The following is a 22,087-nucleotide window of genomic DNA, read 5'->3' as shown; positions in this document are numbered from 1 at the left end:
GGGAATTGGAGCCCCGCCCAGTTCCTTCCATGGCAGTGAGCCTGGTGGGTACAGTGAGCTCCAGTTGAGGGAAGCGATCATTCCAGGAGCGATCATTCCAAGTGCTCCCAGCCCCTGTAACTGGAGAGCTAGGGGAGCATTGATACTTTATGGAAACGTGGTTGTCGGTTCAAGAATGACTATATTACTAAAAGCACAAATATGACTGTGTGGTTCAGAGGTCATTATCCTATTATTTTATTTCTATTATTTTTTTAAAAATTATTCAGTAAATTACTAGTAAGAGAGTTGTAATGGAGCCCCCTTTGGTCAGTGGCTGGTCATCTGGGCTTCTAGGAGTCAGTTCAGCTTGTTTGCCTCAGTTTTCTTGTCATCTGAAAAACAAAGAACATAGGATACTCTTTAGTTTTAATCATTTATTTCTTTTAACAAGTGAAATAAATGGAGATTTATCTTTAAGAGGATTTTAAGGCTAGTTTGACTTTATACTGTGGATTTTTTACATGAAATATTCTGACTATAAATATGATGAAGCTATTTTTTTATGTTTATGGCCGAAGAATCTTTAAGATTATCATTAAGCTGGTGTGTTTATAACTGAGACTTCGGTGAGTACAAGAATAGATTTGATTCAGTTTTTTTTTGGGGGGGGGTGTTCAAGACTTAAACTCAGTACCTGATACTTTAACTCATTGGTTTAGTGCTCTACCAATCCCAAGAATAGAATCTAATATCCAGTCATGAAGTGTGTATGTATATGATTATACAGTAGTAATTAAAATGTTGTATTTCATCAAAGGGATTTAAAAAATAGTTGCTTTTTGGGGGACAGTCAGTATTGAGGTTTGAACTCAGAGTCTCAAGTGTGCTAGGCAATCTGCCACTTGAGTCACACCCCAGTCCTGAAAACTATTATTCTGAATGCTTTTATCAGGTAGTTGCATAAACTCTTACTTTGTTAACCGCCATCAGATGCCCCTATGATGTGTTTAATCTGGAGGTTAAATTAAAATACAGCATATTTTAGAAAAGTAAGTCAAACAGTAACTTTCTTACCTGCATTTTGTCTAAGAACTTTGTTGTTTTATCTATTATATTCATTATTCTCAGAGAGATGATGTACTTGTTAAAACATTGAACATCCTAAGAGTGATTTATTAGTTTTAAATTTTAGAAGCTCATCAATCTGCTGATATCCTTAACTTGTGCAGTCATTAAGGGGGATTTATTTATTTATTTATTTATTTATTTATTTATTTATTTATTTATTTATTTATTTATTTATTGCTGGTCCTGGGGCTTGAACTCAAGGCCTAGACACTGTCCCTGAGCTTCTTTTGCTCGAGGCTAGCACTATACCACTTGAGCCACAGCGCCACTTCCGGCCTTTTCTGTTTATGTAGTACTGAGGAATTGAAAGGGCTTCATGCAGGCTAGGCAAGCACTCTACCACTAAGTCACATTCCCAGTCCAAAAATTAATTTTTAATTAGCATTGTAGGAGTAACTTTTAACACTGTATTTAAACTTTGTAATCCAGTGACTTTTTGAAGTTTTTTCCTGTAACATTTATATTTCCTTTTTATATCACTTGAGTAGTACTTGAACACAGTGAGTAACTATTAAATATTTATTTGACATCATTTGATAGGTTATGTTAATATTTTTTGTGGCCATTTATTATAGCACTTTTTCTAACATTTTTCCCCCTGTGGAGACATACTCTCCATGCTGTTTTGTATCCTTTTTCCACACTCATTTTCTTCATGAGATATTTTCCTTTCTTAATAGCTAATCCACTCTTAGAAGCCTTTGGAAATGCAAAGACCGTTCGCAACAATAATAGCAGTCGATTTGGAAAATTTGTAGAAATTCATTTCAATGAAAAGGTAAGTGCAAGTGACTTTTGGGATATGCTTGGGGAGTGTGTAAAAACACAGGGTTGTAGTAAAATTGATGCTGTATTTGGACTTATGGTAAATAACTGTGTGTGTGTGTGTGTGTGTTTGTCGTGTGTGTGTGTGTGTGTGTGTGTGTGTGTGTGTGTGTGTGTGTGTGTGTGTGTGTGTTTGTCCTGTATCCCAGGCTGGCCTTGAGCTTGTGATCCTCCTGCCTCAGTCTTTTGAGCACTATGTTTACTATATATACTACATATACTACACACCTAGCTTCTTTGTTATTTTATATAGGAGAATATATATATATATATATACATACATACATACATATATACATATGTATATACTCTGACCAAAAGCACTTTTCACAATTTATAACCTATCAAATACTGTATTTATTGGAGCTGAAACTTTATTATTTATTATAACTATATAATTTATTCTTTGTCTTGATTACCATGCATCAGTTGTCCATAATCATGGTCTATATAGTATGCTATTTTAGCATATATACAAGTATATACACACACACATACATAGATAGAGTATACACTGACCAAGTCAGTGAAATTGATATTTTCATCTTCTATGTATGTTTACATTTGGAGCCTTTGAGCTCCTGTCTTTACAGACTGTATAATAGATTATTGTAGATACCATCACTGAAGCACAGTGTAAAGTCAGTTCTGATCCACTGAGGCTCAAAACTTAGATCTAGGTAGAGACTTAAAAAGATTTTTTTGGGGGAGTCGATCATGGGGCTTGAACTCAGGGCCTGGGCACTATCCCTGAACTTTTCTGCTAAAGACTAGCCTAGCTCTACCATTTTGAACCGTAGCTCCACTTCCAGTTTTCTGGTAGTTTATTGGAGGTAAGATTCTTGTGGACTTTTCTGCCTGGGCTTCTTTGACCTCTGATCCTCAGATGTTAACCTCCTGAGTTGCTAGGATTATAGACGTGAGCCACCAGTGCCCAGGTTATAAAGATATCTAAAATGAAAGATGACATTTATAAGAACTCAAAGTTAGTCAGTTGTCTTTTTTTCCCCAGTACTGAGAATTATACTCAGGTCCTGGGTGCTGTCCCTTTAGTTTTTTGTTTTACTGTAGGCTAGCACTCTACCACTTGAACCACAGCACCACTTCTGGCTTTTTGATGGTTAATTGGAGACTAGAGTCTCATGAACTTTCTTGTCTGAGCTGGCTTTGAATATCCATCCTCAGCTCCCAGCCTCCCTAGTAGGCTGGAACCACAGGTGTCTGGCTGATTGTTTTTTGCTCCTGTATTTGATGAATATTATGACTTCTTTGGTAAACACATTTGTTAGGAACATTTAGCATAATTAACTTATACTTCACCTTTAAATGCAAAAATATATTTTCTCTTAATTTTGTTTTTTAGAGTTCAGTTGTTGGAGGATTTGTTTCACATTATCTTCTGGAGAAATCTAGGATCTGTGTTCAAGGCAAAGAAGAAAGGAATTACCATATCTTTTACAGGTTGTGTGCTGGTGCTTCTGAAGATATTAGGGAAAAACTTCATTTGAGCTCTCCAGATAATTTCCGGGTAGGTTGGAAGAAAAGAAATTTCACTTAAGCTTGAAAATGGAATTGCCTTCAGTCCTAAATGATGAAAAAATTATGTATGTGTACTGAGGGTGACTTCCCCAAACAGTAAATGTTAGCAGTGCTCTACATAGCATTAACACTGTGTTAATTGCAAGCAATTGAGAGGGGATTTGGTGCATAAGAGAGTGCCATGCTGTTTTGTGGCAGGAGCATCTGCAGGTTTTGATGTCCTGTATCCCTAGGAGGTCAAGGAGCCAGCTCCCTAGAGATACTGAGGATGGCCATATAGGTGTCAGAATGACCACAGTACTGATATGCAGATGCCTCTATTGAGGCAAATTGTTGAGTTTGAAAATGCTGGTTGAGTATCTTACTTCAAATCTCCCAGATGCTAAGCATTCTAAAATTGAAGAAGGGTGTGTGTGTGTGTGTGTGTGTGTGTGTGTGTGTGTTTGTGTGTGTGTGTGTGTGTGTGTGTGTGTGTGTGTTTTCAACTAGGGATGCTCAACTGGGAAGTTTAGGCAAATACTCAAATTTGTTTAAATATTTATCTGTTTACATATTTTTGTGCTAGTTCTGGGGCTTGAACTCAGGGCTTGGGTACTGTCGCTGAGCTCACTTGCTCTTTCTTTCTTTCTTCCTCTTTCTTTCTTTCTTTCTTTCTTTCTTTCTTTCTTTCTTTCTTTCTTTCTTTCTTTCCTTTTCTCTTTCTCTCTTTCGTTCTTTCTTTCTCTTTCTTTCTTTCTTTCTCTTTTTCTCTCTTTCTCTCTTTCTTTCTCCCTTCCTTCCTTCCTTCCTTCCTTCCTTCCTTCCTTCCTTCCTTCCTTCCTTTCTTTCTTTCTTTCTCTCTCTCTCTCTCTCTCTCTCTCTCTCTCTCTCTCTCTCTCTCTCTCTTTCTCCCTCTCTCCATACCTCCCTCCCTCCCTTCCTTTCTTCTTTCCTTTCTTCCTTTTTCTCGGTCATGGGGCCTGAACTCTGGGCCTGGGTGCTTCCCCTCAGCTCTTCAGCTCAAGGCTAACACTTTTAACACTTGAGCCATAGCACCACTTCCGGCTTTTTCTGCTTTTGTGGTGCTGAGGAATTGAAGGCAAGCACTCCACCACTGAGCCACCTTCTCACCCTGAGCTTTTACTTCAAGGCTGGTGCTCTACCACTTGAGCCACAGCTCTGGCTTTTTGGTGGCTAACTGGAGGTAAGAGTCTCTTGAGGCTTTCTTGTGTAGACTGGCTTTGGACTACAATCCTCTGATCTTAGCCCCCTGGATAGCAGAGATTACAGGCAGGGGTGCCTGGCTACTCTAAAATTTTTTAAACGCCAAAATCTAGAACATTTGGTTCCAAGCACTCAGATATGTGATACTTCACCTGTATAGCTTATAGGAGGGGGCATGTAATTCACTAAGTTAAAAGCCAAATTAATTTAAACTCAGAAATTTATAATAGTTCTGTAATATTAGCTTTAAGCTTACCTTTTGATTTACCTATAAGAAAGTTTGCTCAACAGATTAATATTCATAAAGGCCACATGATTATATTCTTCAATTCAACAACAAATAGTTATTGCTTACTTCCTGGACATTGTGCTAGGGTTAAAAAAGATAAATAAGACACAAGAGCTGTTCCTGAGAATCTTAGAAGGTGACAGGAACTGCACAGTTTAACAGGTTGAATAATAAGGAGAGATATACCTAGAATAGATCTGCCTGGAGCAGACATGCCTCAGATCCTGTGGCACTTGGGGAGTTTGGAAGGTTTGGTGGAAGGAAGACTTGAATAACTTGGTAAGAATCCTGAAGTATGTCAAGTGTTAGTTGGCTAGCTGAAGAAAGATGTATTTTTTCCCCTGGTAGATGGAAAGGATGAACAAAGAGAGGAAAGAAGCATCTCAAAGGATGTAACAGGAAGTGGCAAGATGGAGACTAGAGAGCTATTAGAGGGCTTTAAGTAGAAAGTTAAGTCTCAGAATCATGCTTTTCTGGCTTTATTTGGAGGTTGGCTTTAAGGTATGTATAGGAGGATGGGTAGACATTGAAAAACATAGGCAGATTGCTTAGAAGCCTATAGTGGTGGTAGAAGAGTTACTAAAGTGCCTGATTTGGTTCATGGATGGCATAGTTATCAGAGGAGGGGAAAAATTAGAAATTAATACAAAGTATTAGAAGGTGGAATTAGACTGACTATAGCAGAAAGAAAGTCTACAGTGATGTTCAAAGATGTGACTGTGGTCACTCGGTGGATGTTGTTGTGGGAGCCAGGCATACGGTTGTAGCATGGACAATGGCTAGTTCGAGCTTGTGGATCATTTCAGTGCAGACAACTAGAAGACAGTGGGGACCACTCTCTCCAGATCAGCACCATGCTGGAGGAGGAAGTTTGGGAGGCTTCGGTACTCTGGTAATGGTTACACCATGGGAGTGAGTAGCTGAGGCTGTCTAGAAGAAGGTATCATGGAGAGAAAGGATGTGCATGTCGCTGTTTTCTTTGTTGTTTTTAATTCTGTGCACAGCTAAGCGAGTGCCCTCTGCTCCACTGTCTCCCTGGCCTGTGCACTGAGGTTTTATGATGCTTCTGGGAAACAGCATTAAATTTGGAGACAGGAATGCTGAAATGATTCATTGAGTAGAACAAGTATTGTACTGTGTATAATTTACAGTGGTAACACTGCTGCCCATGAAGGTGGAAGTCATTATATTGGGGAACTAAGTTTAAAAATTAGATATTAGGGGGCTGGGGGCTTAGCCCAGCGGAAGGGCGCCCGCCCGGCACGCTCAAGGCCCTGGGTTCAGTCCTCAGCCCTGGAAAAAAAAAATGAGAGATTAGGAAAAGCAAACTTCTTTTAAAAAATAATTTTATTATTATTAAGGTGTTCTACAGAGAGGTTATCATTTTGTAAGTCAGGTGATGAGTACATGTCTGTTTTTGGACAATGTCACCCGTTCCTTTGCTTTCCCATAGTTTCTTCCTCCTTTCCCTGCCCACAAGTTACATAGGTCATTTTTCATATAATATATACTGAATAGCACAATTGCATGTGTTCATCCTTCTCCTTCCCTTTCTGTGCTCCCTCCCCCTAAGAGGGGGATAAAAAGCAAAAACAAATACCGCCCCACCACCAATAATAGCAACAACCCCCCCTCCATGTTTCCATTTTCCATTTTCTGGAAGTATATTACTTACTTTTTTTTTTTTTTTTTTTTTTTTGGCTAGTCCTGGGGCTTGAACTCTGCCTGGGCACTGTCCCTGAGCTTCTTTTGCTCACGGCTAGCACTCTACCACTTGAGCCACAGCGCCACTCCCGGCCTTTTCTGTTTATGTAGTATTGAGGAATTGAACCCAGGGTTTCATGCATGCTAGGCAAGCACTCTACCACTAAGTCACATTCCCAGCCCCAGGATATTATTTCGTAATTGTTCAGAATTCAAAATATTACTCAAAATATTTAGTCACAGTGATTCCACAGATTCAGTAGAAAGGTGATTTCCATGATTGTTTCTAATACTTCAGTTTGGAATCATTTTTTATTTTTATATTATTTTTATTAACTTATTTTTTTATTATCTTTAATTGTACAAAAGGGTTTCAATTCAACATATCAATTTATGAGTGCAATGCATCTTGATTAATGTCCATGGGCTATAGATCCTTTTTACTTTCATTAGTTTTTTTCTGTTTTTTTAAAAAATTATCTTTAAGTGGTTGTATAAACGAGTTGCCCTCCAGCAAAGCAGCTTATGAATTCGATGTGTTTTGATCAGTGTCACCCCTTTCATCATTCTCCCATCCCTTCTAACTCCACCCCCTTTAATGGGCTATATCTTTAAAAAGATGTTTGATACTACAACAATGTAATAATATTGAACTTTAAAGTAGGAAATTATGGTGTCAATTTTTTTAATCTTAATCATTTTATTAAACTATATTCAGGTATTAGGACTTTAATATCTCTGGTTTGATCAGGAGGAACACAATGTTTTTAAAATAATAGTCCTGATTTTAACTGAGAGATTAACTAATGCTGATATTATATTTAGAAATTCTTTAAGGTTGCTATTTGGCAAGCTGAGTTTTTTTTTTTTTTTTTGCTGTGCTACTTCCCTGTGAATCACATATGCTAATTATAATTTAAATTTCTTTGTCACAGTACTTAAACCGTGGCTGTACCAGATACTTTGCTAACAAAGAAACTGACAAACAGATTTTGCAGAATCGCAAAAGTCCTGAGGTATAGTAGACTGTTTTCACTTCAAATGTCTAATGTAAATTTAAAAATTATGCTTTATTTTGGAGTCCCAGTAGGATTTCTTACTCATAAGCTGATGTTTTAAGACCCTAAATAGTTGCGCAAGTCTCCTTCCCACTGATACACCTCTGCTGGTATCTACACAGCAGACTTTCTTAGATTATTAGGCACTTCAAGACTGAAGTAGGGTTTGAAGTAGACAATGGGTTTCATTAAGCATTTGTGTGTAAGGATGCTTGTACATTAGAGTATTGCTTTTTAAAACACACTATTTCTGTAATATAGTGTAAAATATTGTTTCATATTGTTCTTGATAAGTTGTTATAGCATGTCTAGGATTATTTAGATGTAATCATAGCATTACTATTTTTTAAAAGTCATTCACTCTTTAAAGATCTCCAACTTTGTAAGTTTTAGTGTATAGTGTTTCAGTAGCAAGTGGTATTGTGTCTATATAAGGGCTTACATTATGAAAACTGTTAAGATTATTATAATTAATCTAGTCTCTATTGATTTTATGAAAACCAAGCATTCAATGGCAAGATAAATTAATTATTTAATTGAACAAGTTTTTGTCATAGTTTTTAATTCTACTTATGTGAACCAGGTATTTTGACTCTTTTTAGATTAGCGTGAAATGGGTTATATATTAAATATATTCATATCAAAGAAACAAAAAGCAAACAAAATTCTAATTATGTCAAATTCTAAGCAGATGATCCCACAGCTAATTCTTGCTTTACTTGATATTTTATATCCTTTTAAACATAGATGCCTGAATTTTAAGTCATAAGTTTCATTTTACAGCCATAATCAAATCTTTGCAAAGGAACATTAGTATTTATTATGGTTTTTATCTGTACTTTGCTAAGACTGTTTCCTAGACTTGGCACTGGTGGCTCACACCTGTAATCCTAGCTATTCAGAAAGCTGAGAGATCTGAGGACTGTAGTTTGAAGCTAGCCAGCTAGACCCACAAGACACTTACTTTGAATTAGCCAGCAAAAAGCTGGAAGTGGAGCTGTGGCTCAAGTGGTAGATCACTAGCCTCAACACACACACACACACACACACACACACACACACACACACAACACACACAACACACACACACACACACACACACACACACACACACACACACACACACACACACACACACACACACACACACACACACACACACACACACACACACACACACGTTTTGCCATAGAAAAAACTGAATAGAAAGGAAAGAAAGCTGGTGATTACTCTCCAGAGGGTAGCATGGATGCCTTTCACTATTGTCAACAACGTTACTCACATTAAAAGAGACAGAATGTGTGCATGTATCATGTCTACAGGTGAACAATGAATTAATGTGTTTAAATTACTTTTTTATGTCTTCATCAGGAAGATGAGGTGATCATTTTGATGATTAAATCCTTTGCTTAATTTCACTGACTGTCCTTCAACTCTGTGTGATTTTTTTTTTGAGAATGCAGTATTTTCAGTCTGCCATAAAGCAAGTGCATTCACTAGCATTTGATTAAAACTAATTTCTAAGTGAAACAGGCTTTAATTGTGAGACTAAAAATTCTGCATGATACATATTTCCTGTGAACTTGGGCTGCATGTGATTGTTTCCTTTACTGCTTTTTAAAGAATAAAATGGAATTTCATTTTCTAGACATTTTCCAGAAACTTTGTATTTTATTTGAACATTTTAAAGAACTTTGTGAATTGAGTTCTGACTTCAGCTGGGAACAAAATATTTCCTAGAGGTGACACTTATGCCTGTTAGCCCTCAGGATGTTGTTTCATTATTTGGGCTTTCCTTCTTTATTCTCATGTTCTGGAAAATTTCCTAGACCAGCTTTTGTGTTCAGGAACTTTTATGCTTCTCTACTAGCTACCGAAGCCCTAACTTTCTTCTTTCCCTTTTCTGAGTTTGTTATAGGTCCTAACAAATGAGTGCTTCAGATGCAAATTTTCTCTTCTCCCCTTTCCTCATGTTTTGAGTCAGTGCATAAATTGCTAGAGTAAGTCTACCAGTGCTTGCTAGTGTACTTTACTTCATATGTACATACACAGAAAAGTGAAAATAACCTTTCAGGTCCTGAAAATTGTGCCACCCCATCCACCATTGACTTCTGTTTAACAATGGGGCAGCTGAAAGCGGCTAACCTAAAACAATGCCCTGCTAATTGTCAGACTGAAAACTTCATCATGATTTGTACCTGATTTTTGTTTGCCTATTTTTAGCTGAAAAAAATTGCATGCATTTAAAAACCATTTGATATCATACATGGGGTGGGATAATTAAGCAGATGACTAAATCTGTTGGTTCCTCAGTTGTGGGATAATTAAATCAGGTTAATAAATCTGTCACTCCCTTAGTTCTTTTTGGTCTGAGAATAGATTCGTTGCAACTATGACCATTTTCAAAATTCAATTTGTATCTTTAAGATCCTGGAATCATAAGACTTTACAGTTAAAAACGTCTTTGAATGGCAAAACGCCTCCATTCTTTCCATTGAAATGATTGTAGATTCACATGTAGTTGTAAGAAATTGCAGGGCCAGATCCTGTGTCCCCTTCCCCCAGCCACTCAGTTTTAGGATGTGTTAGAACACTCCAGCTTCTCTTTGGACTGGATTTTACTTTTGCATGTTATGTATGACATTGATAGACTGGTGTAGAGGTTTGGGTTTCCGCAAAAGACGTGACAGTCCGTTGAAGGCTCTCCTCTTGTTTTCTAGTATGTGAAGGCTGGTTCCCTGAAGGACCCTCTCCTAGATGACCACGGAGATTTTATCCGCATGTGCACAGCCATGAAGAAAATTGGCTTGGGTGATGAAGAAAAGCTCGATCTGTTCCGAGTGGTGGCTGGTGTGCTGCACCTTGGGAACATTGACTTTGAGGAAGCCGGCAGCACTTCAGGTGGTTTCTTTGTGTTTAAAGAGAAGAATAGTATCAGGTGGAATTTTCTAATTTCTTGGATGAAAATCCAGTCTGTGATGTGCATATTCATTAAAATTCCAAGCAGATTACTCACTGACTGCTCCTATGTTTATATTTAGTTAAAATTTCCAACTAACACTTTACTTTTTTAAAAAATAGCCATTAATAGAGAACTTGAACCTTTTCTGGTTCATGTTCCATAGATCTAAACCTGGGTCAGTTCCATTAAGGAAAGCTGATACATAAAAACCTACGGACTTTACCAGTGAGCAACGAAAATATTCAGTCTTAGAGAAACTGAACAGCCTTTAAATGCCCAGTGCCAGTAACTGTTCACCTATAGTCTTTCAGCCTGTATATGCATTAAAGCTTTGGTACAGTTCTGGCTTGGCACACTGGGGCCCATGGACTCTATCCGGCTCACCGTCTGTTTTTGTGAAAGAAATATTATCTATGCCAGTTTCCATGTGGCAGAAGGGTGTTGGGGCAGAGATTACAGGTCCTGTAATGATGACAGTATTTACTATTTGCCTCTATAAAGTCAGCGATTATCCCTTTCCTGCATTAATGGACTCTGTTAGAATCTTACACCAAGGCTGAGTTGAGAACAGTGTGAAGGACCACCTGACTTCGTGGTTAGCAACATAAGCCTTTGCATTAGATCCCTGAGCTCTCTGAACCTTGGTTTCTTCATTTGCAAGAGGAAATCATCCATAAGAAGTGCTTTGGGAGTATAGTACCTTCAACAATATGCGCGAGGAAAGGGGCACAGAGGAAGGGAAGAGCTATTTCAGTATATATGTCAGTCCAGAGGCTTACACTGTGAATCCTAGCTACTCCAGATCCTAGCTAGCCATTTCCAAGCTGATGGAATCCAGGAGTAAAGTAGTTGGATAAGCTGGGTGCCAGTAGTTCATGCCTGTAAGCCTTGTTACTTGGGAGGCTGCGATCTGAGGCTCGTGGTTTAAAGCTAGATCATGCAGGAAAACCCTTGAGACTCTTATGTTGAATTAACCACCAAACTGCTGGAATTGGGGCTGTGGCACAAGTGATAGAGCACCATTATTGAGAAAAAGAGCTTAAGAGGCAGCACTCAGGCCTCGAGTTCAAGTCTTAGTACTGGTACCAAAAAAAAAAAGTCAGTGATAAGAGTTGTACCTGAGTAGAAGTGTTTCCTTAGGCATGTTTCATACCTAGCACTGCTCCCTGCCTTGAAAAAGGAAAAAAATGAGCTATGTGTATGATGCATCATATTGTGCGTTCTATCATGAACATCCTTATCCTGATTGAAACCTTGTAACAATATTGAGGTAGGAGATTTTACGTCTGTTTTGCAGTGGAACCTATGCAGAAGTAATGACTGTGATCATTATTTAATGTAATGAACATAATTCTAATGAGGTTATTAGATGTGAGAGGCTGGGTCTATCCATGTCTGATGAACTCAGCAGCTTGTGTTAATTGTCCCTTGTTTCCCCCAGGCCACCAAGCCTTGTGATCTATGAATGAGCAGACTAAAGTAGACAGTCTCTAATGATTTTCAGATTTAATGTCCTGGGCTGTTTGCAATCAATACAGTGAGAACAGAGCATTGTGCACATGCGCATGTTCTTTGGCCCCCACCTCCCCCACAGTGCTATGGGCATGTGTGACCTTGAGGATGTGACCTTGGGAAAGAACTTCTGCATCCTGTATCTCAATTTTCCCTCTGTAAAGGGTTGAGAGTATAGCTCTACCTTAATGTTGCAAAGGGGAATGTATGAGCTGAATAATTACCACATGTTTTGAATACTCGAACACATTGTAATCATGATAAATGTAAGTGAATAAATACAAAATAAAATATACAATTTCTATTTAAAATGCAAATGATTCAAGCAAACTTAAATATTTTTTAATGTGCATTAAAATGTTGCATGAGTATTTTTTAGAGGAATTGGAAAAATAATTTTGAAAATTTGCATATTGCTCTGCAGCTTTGTTATGCAAAGGGAACAGGAGGCAGGGCTGAAGTACCACAGGGAGTAATCAGCCACACCTTGGTGAATGTGAGAGGTGATCCATGGCTTTTTCCTGTGTGGTATCTTTGGTCCTGTGAGGGAGCATGCAGATGTCAAGTGGCATAGCATTTATGATATCATAAGTTATTATCTCAATAGCTGGAGAGAACTATATATTCAAAAGGAAAATAGTGCATGTTCACATCTTTTTCTCATTTTTATTCTCAAAGTTCTTTTGATTGTAGGGGAAATGAGAAGAATGTGGATTACACTGGAGTGAGGCAGTGAATTAATTAAGATAGTGAACCTGTTATCTTTTAGTTTATTGACTTTTTTTTTGGCTGTATTGAGATTTGAATTGAAGGCCTGTACTTGCTAAGCAAACTCTACCACTTGAGCTACACCCTCAGCTCTTAGATTATTTTAATATGTGTGGCTAAGATTTTTTTCTATTAGTCTTTGTCTCTTCTGTGACTCTTACCTTAGACCTAAGTGAGGATCACTTGTATTAGCGAATTTAATTTGGCATTTCATGGCAATTTGGGGGAAAAAGAAAACCACTGCAATTATTTTATTGAAAAGTTTATTCCCAATAAATAATTTGACTGTCAGAATTTATTTTTTATTTTTTATTTTTGCACAGCACCTCTTAGAACTGCCTATGTTAGATTCCATTTAGCAAAAATGTATGTTATTAAATAACAGATTTAAGAAAATGAGGAATGTTTTTGCATGAAACCAGTTTTTTTTTTTTTTTTTTTTTTTTTTTTGGGTCCGGTTGTGGGGTCTGAACTCTGGGCCTGGGCGCTGTCCCTCAGCTCTTCAGCTCAAGGCTAGCGCTCTACCACTTGAGCCACAGCACCACTTCCGGCTTTTTTCTTTTTGCTTATATGGTGCTGAGGAATCGAACCCAGGGCCTCAGGCTTGCAAGGCAAGCGCTCTACCACTGAGCCACCTTCTCAGCCCCAAAACCAGAATTATTTTATATAGCTTTTAGCCCTTTTTTTCTCTTCTTTTCTTTTGTTTTGTGTTGGTCCTGGTGCTCGAACTCAGGGCTTGGGTGCTATCCATGAGCTTCTTTTTGTTCAAGGCTGGTACTCTACTGCCTGAAATAGCTCCATTTCTACCTTATGCCTATTTAAGATAAAAAAAATAATTTTTTTGTAGGACATTTTGTAAGGAAGAGGAAACATATAGATGAATTCGAGGTTTGTCACTGCCAGGGCTGGGCAGTCATGTGGCTCTGTGTATGGGCTTCAGAAGGGGGGTGATTCACACCCTTTGCAGAATGGCAAGCCCTTCACATAGAGCACAGTGATGGACTGCTGGCTTCTGGAATTTTCTTTCTTTTTTTGGGGGGGGGGTCTGGTCATGGGGCCTGAACTCTGGGCCTGGGCGCTGTCCCTCAGCTCTTCAGCTCAAGGCTAGCATGCTACCACTTGAGCCACAGCACCACTTCCAGCTTTTTTTTTTTTTTTTTGCTTATGTGGTGCTGAGGAATCGAACCCAGGGCCTCATGCATGCAAGGCAAGTGCTCTACCACTGAGCCACCTTCCCAGCTCCTGCTTCTGGAATTTTCTACCCAATACTTTTAGACTGTAGTTGTCAGCAGTTAAACCATGGTTAAGGAGCTGGGAGTTGGTGGCTTATGCCTGTAATCCTAGCCACTCAAGAGGCTGAGATCTTGTCTCTAATTAACCATCAAAAAGGCAGGAGTAGAGCTCTGCCAAATGGTAGGGCACCAACTTGAAAGAAATAGCTGAGGGATAATGCCCAGTACTAATACAAAATAACAACATAACACAATGACAGAAACTGTCATTACAGGTGCTCTGCCACTCTAGACTTGTCCTGAGCCACCGTGTCTTGTTGATTTTGATTGCCAGGGATAGGGGTGAGGGTGGTCCCCATCAAGGATGGGAAAAAAGTCAAGTGGATTCAGGAATTACAAGTGAACTTTATTCCACAGGTTTATGTAAGTGATGTATAATTCGAAGAAATAGTTTTGAGACTGTTTTATAGAATGCTTTTTAACTTGGAGTTAAAATTGATTTGATTAGGTGGCTGTAATCTGAAGAATAAATCTGCGCCATCCCTGGAGTACTGTGCGGAGTTGCTGGGTTTGGATCAGGACGATCTCCGAGTGAGTTTAACCACCAGAGTCATGCTCACAACGGCAGGGGGCACCAAAGGAACAGTTATAAAGTAAGTCTCCCAACCGCCCTGCAGCAGTCAAGTTGCAGTTTGTCAGGGAGAGAGAAATGGGAACACTGAGATTTATAAGGTGGTGGATCCTCATGCTTCTGCCTTCTCATTTTAGTATTCAGAAAGCTCTGCTGGCTAGATCAAAATTCTGGGAGTCTGGCTGCAGTAAGCCAGTGCATATGTTAATGAGGATTTGCATAGCTTAGAGCCATTCCCTACAGACATGTGACAGCAACAGAATTTATAAGGGAAGAGAAAGGTTTACTTTTGTACGACTGTGGAAATATGAGTTGATTATGTAAATAACTTTCTGACTGTTTCAGGCAACATATCAATTTACCTTAAAAGTAATTTTCTATGCAAATGCCATATACTAAAACTTCTACCAAGTGGAACTTACTTGAGTAAAATATTCAGCCAAAGGAGCTTCTCCTTACCCTGAGATTCTTCATGTTAGAAAGAATTACAAATGATCATAAGTATCTCACTAAGATTTAAAAAATAAACAATTAAGAACTAGAATTGTACCTACATGTGCATATACTTTCAGCTCAAATGCTTTCTCTGTGGTATGTCCACACATTTCAGGAAAGATTGCAGGCCATGTAAGTAGAAAAAGGACTATTTAAAAAAATTTAAATTTAATTTTAATTTTAAAGGTGATATACAGAGGGTTACAGTTTCATAGCTCGGGTAGTGAGTGTATTCTTGAAAAAGGACTATTTTGAGTTCGAGTATCAGACTGACATGAATGACTTCCAAGCCTGCCTGTGGTCTTGGAGCTTGCCCCCTGCTCCGTGGTCATAATTATGCTACAATTCAGCACGGTGTGTGGAAAATCTTCTTTATTACAATCTCCTTTCATCATGCACTGATTTTCTTGAGGGACAACAGCTGTGTCTGTGTCTGCACCTTCTAATAATGTTGTGCTGAGCAGTTACTTTCTGGGCAAGTTGGACAGTCCTAAATAAGGTAAAATAAATCACTAGAGTTGCAAGTTATGTTGAATAAATCCAGTTCATTTCACATTTATAAAAAAAATCAAAAGGATGGTTATTCCTCTGAATAACCCTGATTCTTAATTACTTCTTAATTCTTAAGAATTTATCATGTCAAGTGAAATATAAATTAAGGTTAAAATGATTTTTCAGAAGTGGAGGCATGGCTCAAGTGGTAGAGCGCCATCCTTGAACAAAGAAGCTAAGGGACAACACCCAGGCCTGACGTTAAGCCCCAGAATAATTAAAAACAACAACATTTTCAAGCCTAAGATTCTTTTGCCCAATAACAGATCTTGACTGGATTCTAGATGACTGGATTCTAGATAATTCCTTTAGTTTCTCTCTTGGACTTTTCTTATTGGCTCTACTTCAACTACCTCCTCATCCCTCACCATTGGCGAGAACCAGTCCTTCGCAGGGACACACTCAGTCCAACTGTGACTTCAGGCATCTGTCATTTTGTATATATATGCAAATTTGTATTATTTGCATATGTGTTGTTTTAAGGAGTTTTTATTGATGTGGTCTTTTTCTCTAAAAGGGTTCCCTTGAAAGTGGAGCAAGCAAACAATGCCCGTGATGCCCTGGCAAAGACAGTGTATAGCCATCTTTTTGACCACGTGGTCAACAGAGTAAACCAGTGTTTTCCTTTTGAAACATCATCCTATTTCATTGGAGTCTTAGATATTGCTGGTTTTGGTAAGTTTAGTATCTTTTGTAAGTTTATATTTGAGATCTTTTTTTTGGTGTTATACTAGAGCTTGAACTCAGAGCCTTGTGTTTTTGCTTAGCTTTTTTTGCTTAAGTCTGTTGCTTTACGTTTGTGCCACACTTTCTCTTCTAGCTTTTTACTGGTTGGTTGAGGTAACAGTCTCATGAACTTTTCTGCCTGGTCTAGTTTTGAATCACGATCCTCAGATCTCAGCTTCCAGAGTAGCTAGCTATTGCCACCAGCATCTGACAATATTTGAAATACTTTTTTTTTTTTTGTCGGTCGTGGGGCTTGAACTCTGGGCCTGGGCGCTGTCCCTCAGCTCTTCAGCTCAAGGTGAGCGCTCTACCACTTGAGCTACAGCGCCACTTCCGGTTTTCTGGTGGTTTATTGGAGATAGGAGTCTCACGGTCTCTCCTGCCCGGGCTGGCTTTGAACCGCGATCCTCAGATCTCAGCCTCCTGAGTAGCTAGGATTACAGGCGTGAGCCACCAGCGCCCGGCTTGAAATACTTTTGTACATATCAAAAATGTTTTTTTTCTTTCTGCTTATGTGGTGCTGAGGAATCGAACCCAGGGCCTCATGCATGCAAAGCAAGAGCTCTACCACTGAGCCACCTTCCCAGCCCCATCAAAAATGTTTTTAAAAAGCCTTTTTTCTCCTTGTAATGCTATTCTCTTGATGTACATATTAATAACTGTGTGTTTTGTCATGATGCTTGAAAAACTCCAGGAGTAGTTTTGATCCCAGTAAGGCTAAAATTAATACACACTGATCTACACTTCTACAATGAAGATGTCTGTATGCTCTTAAATGAAAAAGCTGAAATAAAAGTAAACTTTTAAGGCTACTAATAAAGAGAATAAGAAATATATATATATATATATATATATATATAACAAATGTGTGTGTGTATACACACACACACACACACACACACACACACACACACACACATATATAAAACACAAATATTTAACAAAGCTATGAAAGCCACTAGTGAACATGTAGAGCCGTGAATAGTTGACATACAATCCTAGTTTATTATTATGTGTAAAAATTACTGCAAGCATTGGCTATTAGTAGCTCTTTCCAATTTCTTTTCCATCACTCAAGTGAAGGTATGTCATTGTTGGGCAAGTTTGGAGCTGCCCAGCCAGAAATGGAACAGACCATTAGTACTGGAACACTGTGTTCTGAATGACTAGTCCGTAAAACCTTGACATGAATCTGATGGTTTTATAATGGGCATGTAAAGTTGTTTCTCCTTTGTGGTTGGTTGGTTTCTGTCAAGTGAAGATTAGAGCTTTTACATTTTGAGAGAGAAGGCTTGGCTTTTGATGTGGTTAGTGTTTTTAACATTTACGATAAATCTCTATCTTCAGTTCACAGGCAGGTAAACCTGTTGTTATAGGGGATGTGGCCAAAAGGGAACCCTACTGCATTGTTGGTGGGAGTCTAAACTTGTTCAATCACTTTGGAAAGCAATATGGAGGTTCCTCAAAATGTTCCACATAGAGCTTCCCTATGATCCAGTAATCCCACTTTTGGGCATTTACCCAAATGATCACAAGCAAGGCTATCAGCACAACTATGTTTCTTGCAGCATTATTCACCATTGCTAAGATATGGAATCAACTCAGATGCCCCTCAGTTGATGAATGGATCAAGAAAATGTAACACACACACACACACACACACACACACACACACACACACACACACAGATGCCCCTCAGTTGATGAATGGATCAAGAAAATGTAACACACAACACACACACACACACACACACACACACACACACACACACACACACACAGTGGAATTCTTTGCCTCCATCAGAAAGAGTGATACTGCCCCATTTGTTAGGAAATGGAAAGACTTGGAAAAAAAATTATATTAAGTAAGCCAGACCCAAAGAAAAATAGGTACCATGGTTTCTCTTATTTGCAATAACAATAACTAGTTTACGTCTAGGATAATCTTACCAGACAAGCAGGAAAGGTCAAAAGCTATACACATATGACCATATAAGATGGTGCTAAGTGAAATGAATTCCAAGATAGGGACACAAGAGTTGTTGCCTTAGCCGGGCGCTGGTGGCTCACGCCTGTAATCCTAGCTACTCAGGAGGCTGAGATCTGAGGATTGCGGTTCAAAGCCAGCCCGGGCAGGAGAGACCATGAGACTCCTATCTCCAATAAACCACCAGAAAACTGGAAGTGGCGCTGTAGCTCAAGTGGTAGAGCGCTCGCCTTGAGCTGAAGAGCTGAGGGACAGCGCCCAGGCCCAGAGTTCAAGCCCCACGACTGACAAAAAAATAAAAAAAGAGTTGTTGTCTTTGTTGCTGTTGTTTTGTAATGTAATATGTGCTTTTTTTTGTTTCTTTTGTATGTTCTTTCCCCATGGTATAACCTGTTTTCACAGTATTTGATTTTGGTGCATCTTGTATATACATCTTTCTGATTTGGGGAGGAGAAGGGAAATAACAAAATGCTGAAACAAGGATACAAGTTGACCCATTGTAACAATGAGATGTACAAGACACTGTGTTGAAAATGAACTTTACAACTTGAGGGGGGGGAGGAAGGAGTTGGGGAGGTGGGGACGGAAGGGATAGTAGGGGAAAAACAAAGGAGGGGTAACAACGCTAGATAGGAAATGGACTCATTACCTTACTCATTTATCTGTAACCCCTCTGTACAATATCTTTACAATAAAATATATATTTTAAAAAAGGCAAGTAGGGCTGGGAAGGTGGCTCAATGGTAGAGTGCTTGCCTTGCCTGCATGAGGCCCTGGGTTCTATTCCTCAGCACCACATAAGCAAAAAGAAAAAAGCCGGAAGTGGTGCTGTGGCTCAAGTGGTAGAGTGCTAGCCTTGAGCTGAAGAGCTGAGGGACAGCACCCAGGCCCAGAGTTCAGCCCCCACGTCTGGACCCCCCCAACCCAAAAATAAAAGGCAGGTAAATCTCCCTCACTGACTGACAAGATTTCATTGTTGGGACATTTGTTTCCTTGTCTACATGAGTTTTAGATTGGCACCCACACCTGCAGTCATAAAATTTTAGAGCTTATGGCTCTTGGTCATTATGTAATACAGCCCTTAAATTTACAAGTGAACAAGTACACTTGCATTTTGAATCATTATTATGATTTTAGATTGTTTTAATACTCGTGCTTTCAAAAAATACATTACAAATAAAAGGTAATTTCAGCTACTCAGGAGGCAGATACACTTTGAGGATTACAGTTTGAGGATAGTCTGGGTAAAAAGTTAGTGAGATCCCATCTTATAAACAAGCCAAGTGTGGTGGTTCATGTCCCAGTTTCTTGGGAAGTAGAGGTGAGAAGAACATATGTGAGGCCAGCTGGAGCGAAAGGTAAGATCCTGTTAGAGAAAGCAAATGAAAGCACAAAGAACTGGGGCCTGGCTTCAAGAGCGAGGCCTGGAGTTCAGTCCCCAGTACTGCCGAAAGGAAAAAGGAGCCAGGGCTCTCATCCCAGCTACACAGGAAGTATAAATAGCAGGGTCCCCTCAGCTTGAATGTAAGAGCCTACATGAAGAATAAAGCACAAGAGGGAGACATGGCTCAAGTGGTAGAACACCCATCCAACAAGTGTAAGGTTTTGAGTTCATACTCCAGTACCATAAAAAGTTACAAATAGTTGACATTTTATCAATGAATTGTAAATATTCATTGAATTATGAATAGTTTATTAATAATTTTTAGCATAGAACATTCAGGGTTTCCTGCTTATTAAGCATGTATTTTCCCCTTGAGCCATATGTCCAGCCCATTTTAGCTGCATAGAATTGAAGGTGTGTAAGTCAGCACACAGCCAATGTGCTGGGGTTTTTTTTTTTGTCAGTTGTGGGGCTTGAACTCAGGGCCTATGTACTGTACCTGAGTTTTCTTGCTCAAGGCTAGCAATCCACCGCTTTGAGCCACAGCACCACTTCTGGTTTTCTGGTGATTAATTGGAGATAAGAGTCTCATAGACTTTCCTGCCTGGGCTGGCTTCAAGCCGCAATCCTCAGATCTCAACCTCCTGAGTGGCTAGATGTGAGCCACCAGTATCTGGCAGTGTGCTCTATAAGTTTTGAGAAAGGTTCTTTCTCCTTTGTGTTCTCATGCCTAGACTATGATTATTCTGTGTGTACTTGCTGCTCTCGGTGGAGACAGGCACACACACTTTCGTACCTTGGGATTGGTTGAGGTGAGGCTCTTGTGGACTCTTTGTCTGGGCTGGCCCTGAACTGTAATTCTCTCCACCTCTGCCTCCTAAGTACTTAGGATTATAGCCATGTGCCACCAGCATTTAGCCTACATAAAAAAATTAGTTTATATTAATTGTACAAAGGGATTTTATGGATGTTAATGAATATTCATATAAACTGCTTTGATGCAATTACTCTTATTCCTTCCTCCCCTACTTTTAAAATAATTGTAATGGGTTTATATCGTTTACATACATATGTATGTTGTACTTTGGTCATCTTCACTGCTGTACTTTGCCCTGCCCTTTCACTGTCCAACTCCTGCTGGTGTCCAGCCCCACATAGACCCTCTGCCTCCCCGTTATACCACAGCACTTCTGTGAGAGAGCACGTGTGGCGTGTGTCTTTCGCAGCCTGCCTTGTTTCACTTCATGTGATGTTCTCCAGTTCCACTCATTTTCCTGCAAGTGACATTCGTGTCAATGGCTGAAGACTCCTCTACTTGTTATATGTTCCCCATTGTCTTTCTCATTCTTTGGTTGGTGGACACCTAGGAGAGTCCATTAATGTGAAGAATGCTGCTGTAAACAAGGGTGTATGTGTGGCACCTTGGCTGCAAGCTGACGTACACGCTCTGGATTCTATGCAGGAGTGCTACAGCAGGATCATTTACTTCTGGTTTCCTGAGAGCCTCCATACCGACTGACTTCCATAGCATTTGCATGAATTGCTTTCATACCCTTAGTGTATCTATGTTCTCCCCCGCCCTCAGCACTACAAAAGTGAGACCAGCATTTGTTGTTTGTTTTACTGATGGCTGATATTCTGATTGGGGTGAGATGGAACCTCAATATAGGTTTGATTTAGAGAAAGCTATTTCTAAGGCTGAATTTGAGTGCCCAGCAAATTTGTCTTGGAATAAAAACACCTGAGAGAGTGTCGAATAATTGTATTTATTTTTAAGCCTAATTTTAAATGAATTTATTGAGATGCCAGCCTCTTATCCCAAAGTCCATTTGTGGGAGTTGATCACTGATGGCCTTGCTTCTGGTTTTATGTTTTCAGAGTACTTTGAGCACAACAGTTTTGAACAGTTTTGCATCAACTATTGCAATGAGAAACTTCAACAGTTTTTTAACGAAAGGATTCTGAAGGAGGTAATTGCAGCTGTAATTTGAAACTCCGATCTGCATTGAATTGTTTTAACTTCCAGGGAAGAGAAAGACTGAGTGGGTGCTGTGATTAAGGGGAGGAGGTGAGGGAAGGGAGAGGGGCACCCAGCAAGCAGGGGTAGCTG

General features: G+C 39.2%; 1 protein-coding gene across 5 annotated transcripts in view; it reads left to right on the top strand.

Moving 5' to 3' along the window:
* Myo6 (myosin VI) overlaps positions 1-22,087 on the top strand; it is a 140,274-nt gene that overhangs the window by 67,658 nt on the left and 50,529 nt on the right. For all 5 annotated transcript variants that reach the window (XM_070010239.1, XM_070010238.1, XM_070010237.1 and 2 more), the window contains exons 8-14: positions 1,791-1,888; positions 3,299-3,463; positions 7,606-7,686; positions 10,449-10,629; positions 14,711-14,855; positions 16,398-16,555; positions 21,856-21,947. In XM_070010239.1, coding sequence (XP_069866340.1) covers positions 1,791-1,888; positions 3,299-3,463; positions 7,606-7,686; positions 10,449-10,629; positions 14,711-14,855; positions 16,398-16,555; positions 21,856-21,947 — 920 coding nt within the window. The remainder of the gene's footprint in view (positions 1-1,790; positions 1,889-3,298; positions 3,464-7,605; positions 7,687-10,448; positions 10,630-14,710; positions 14,856-16,397; positions 16,556-21,855; positions 21,948-22,087) is intronic.

Source organism: Dipodomys merriami, unplaced genomic scaffold (assembly GCF_024711535.1).
Source record: "Dipodomys merriami isolate MVZ:Mamm:240054 unplaced genomic scaffold, mDipMer1.0.p SCAF_8, whole genome shotgun sequence".
NCBI classification, from domain to species: Eukaryota; Metazoa; Chordata; class Mammalia; order Rodentia; family Heteromyidae; genus Dipodomys; species Dipodomys merriami.
This window is presented reverse-complemented; position numbering and strand designations above follow the sequence as displayed.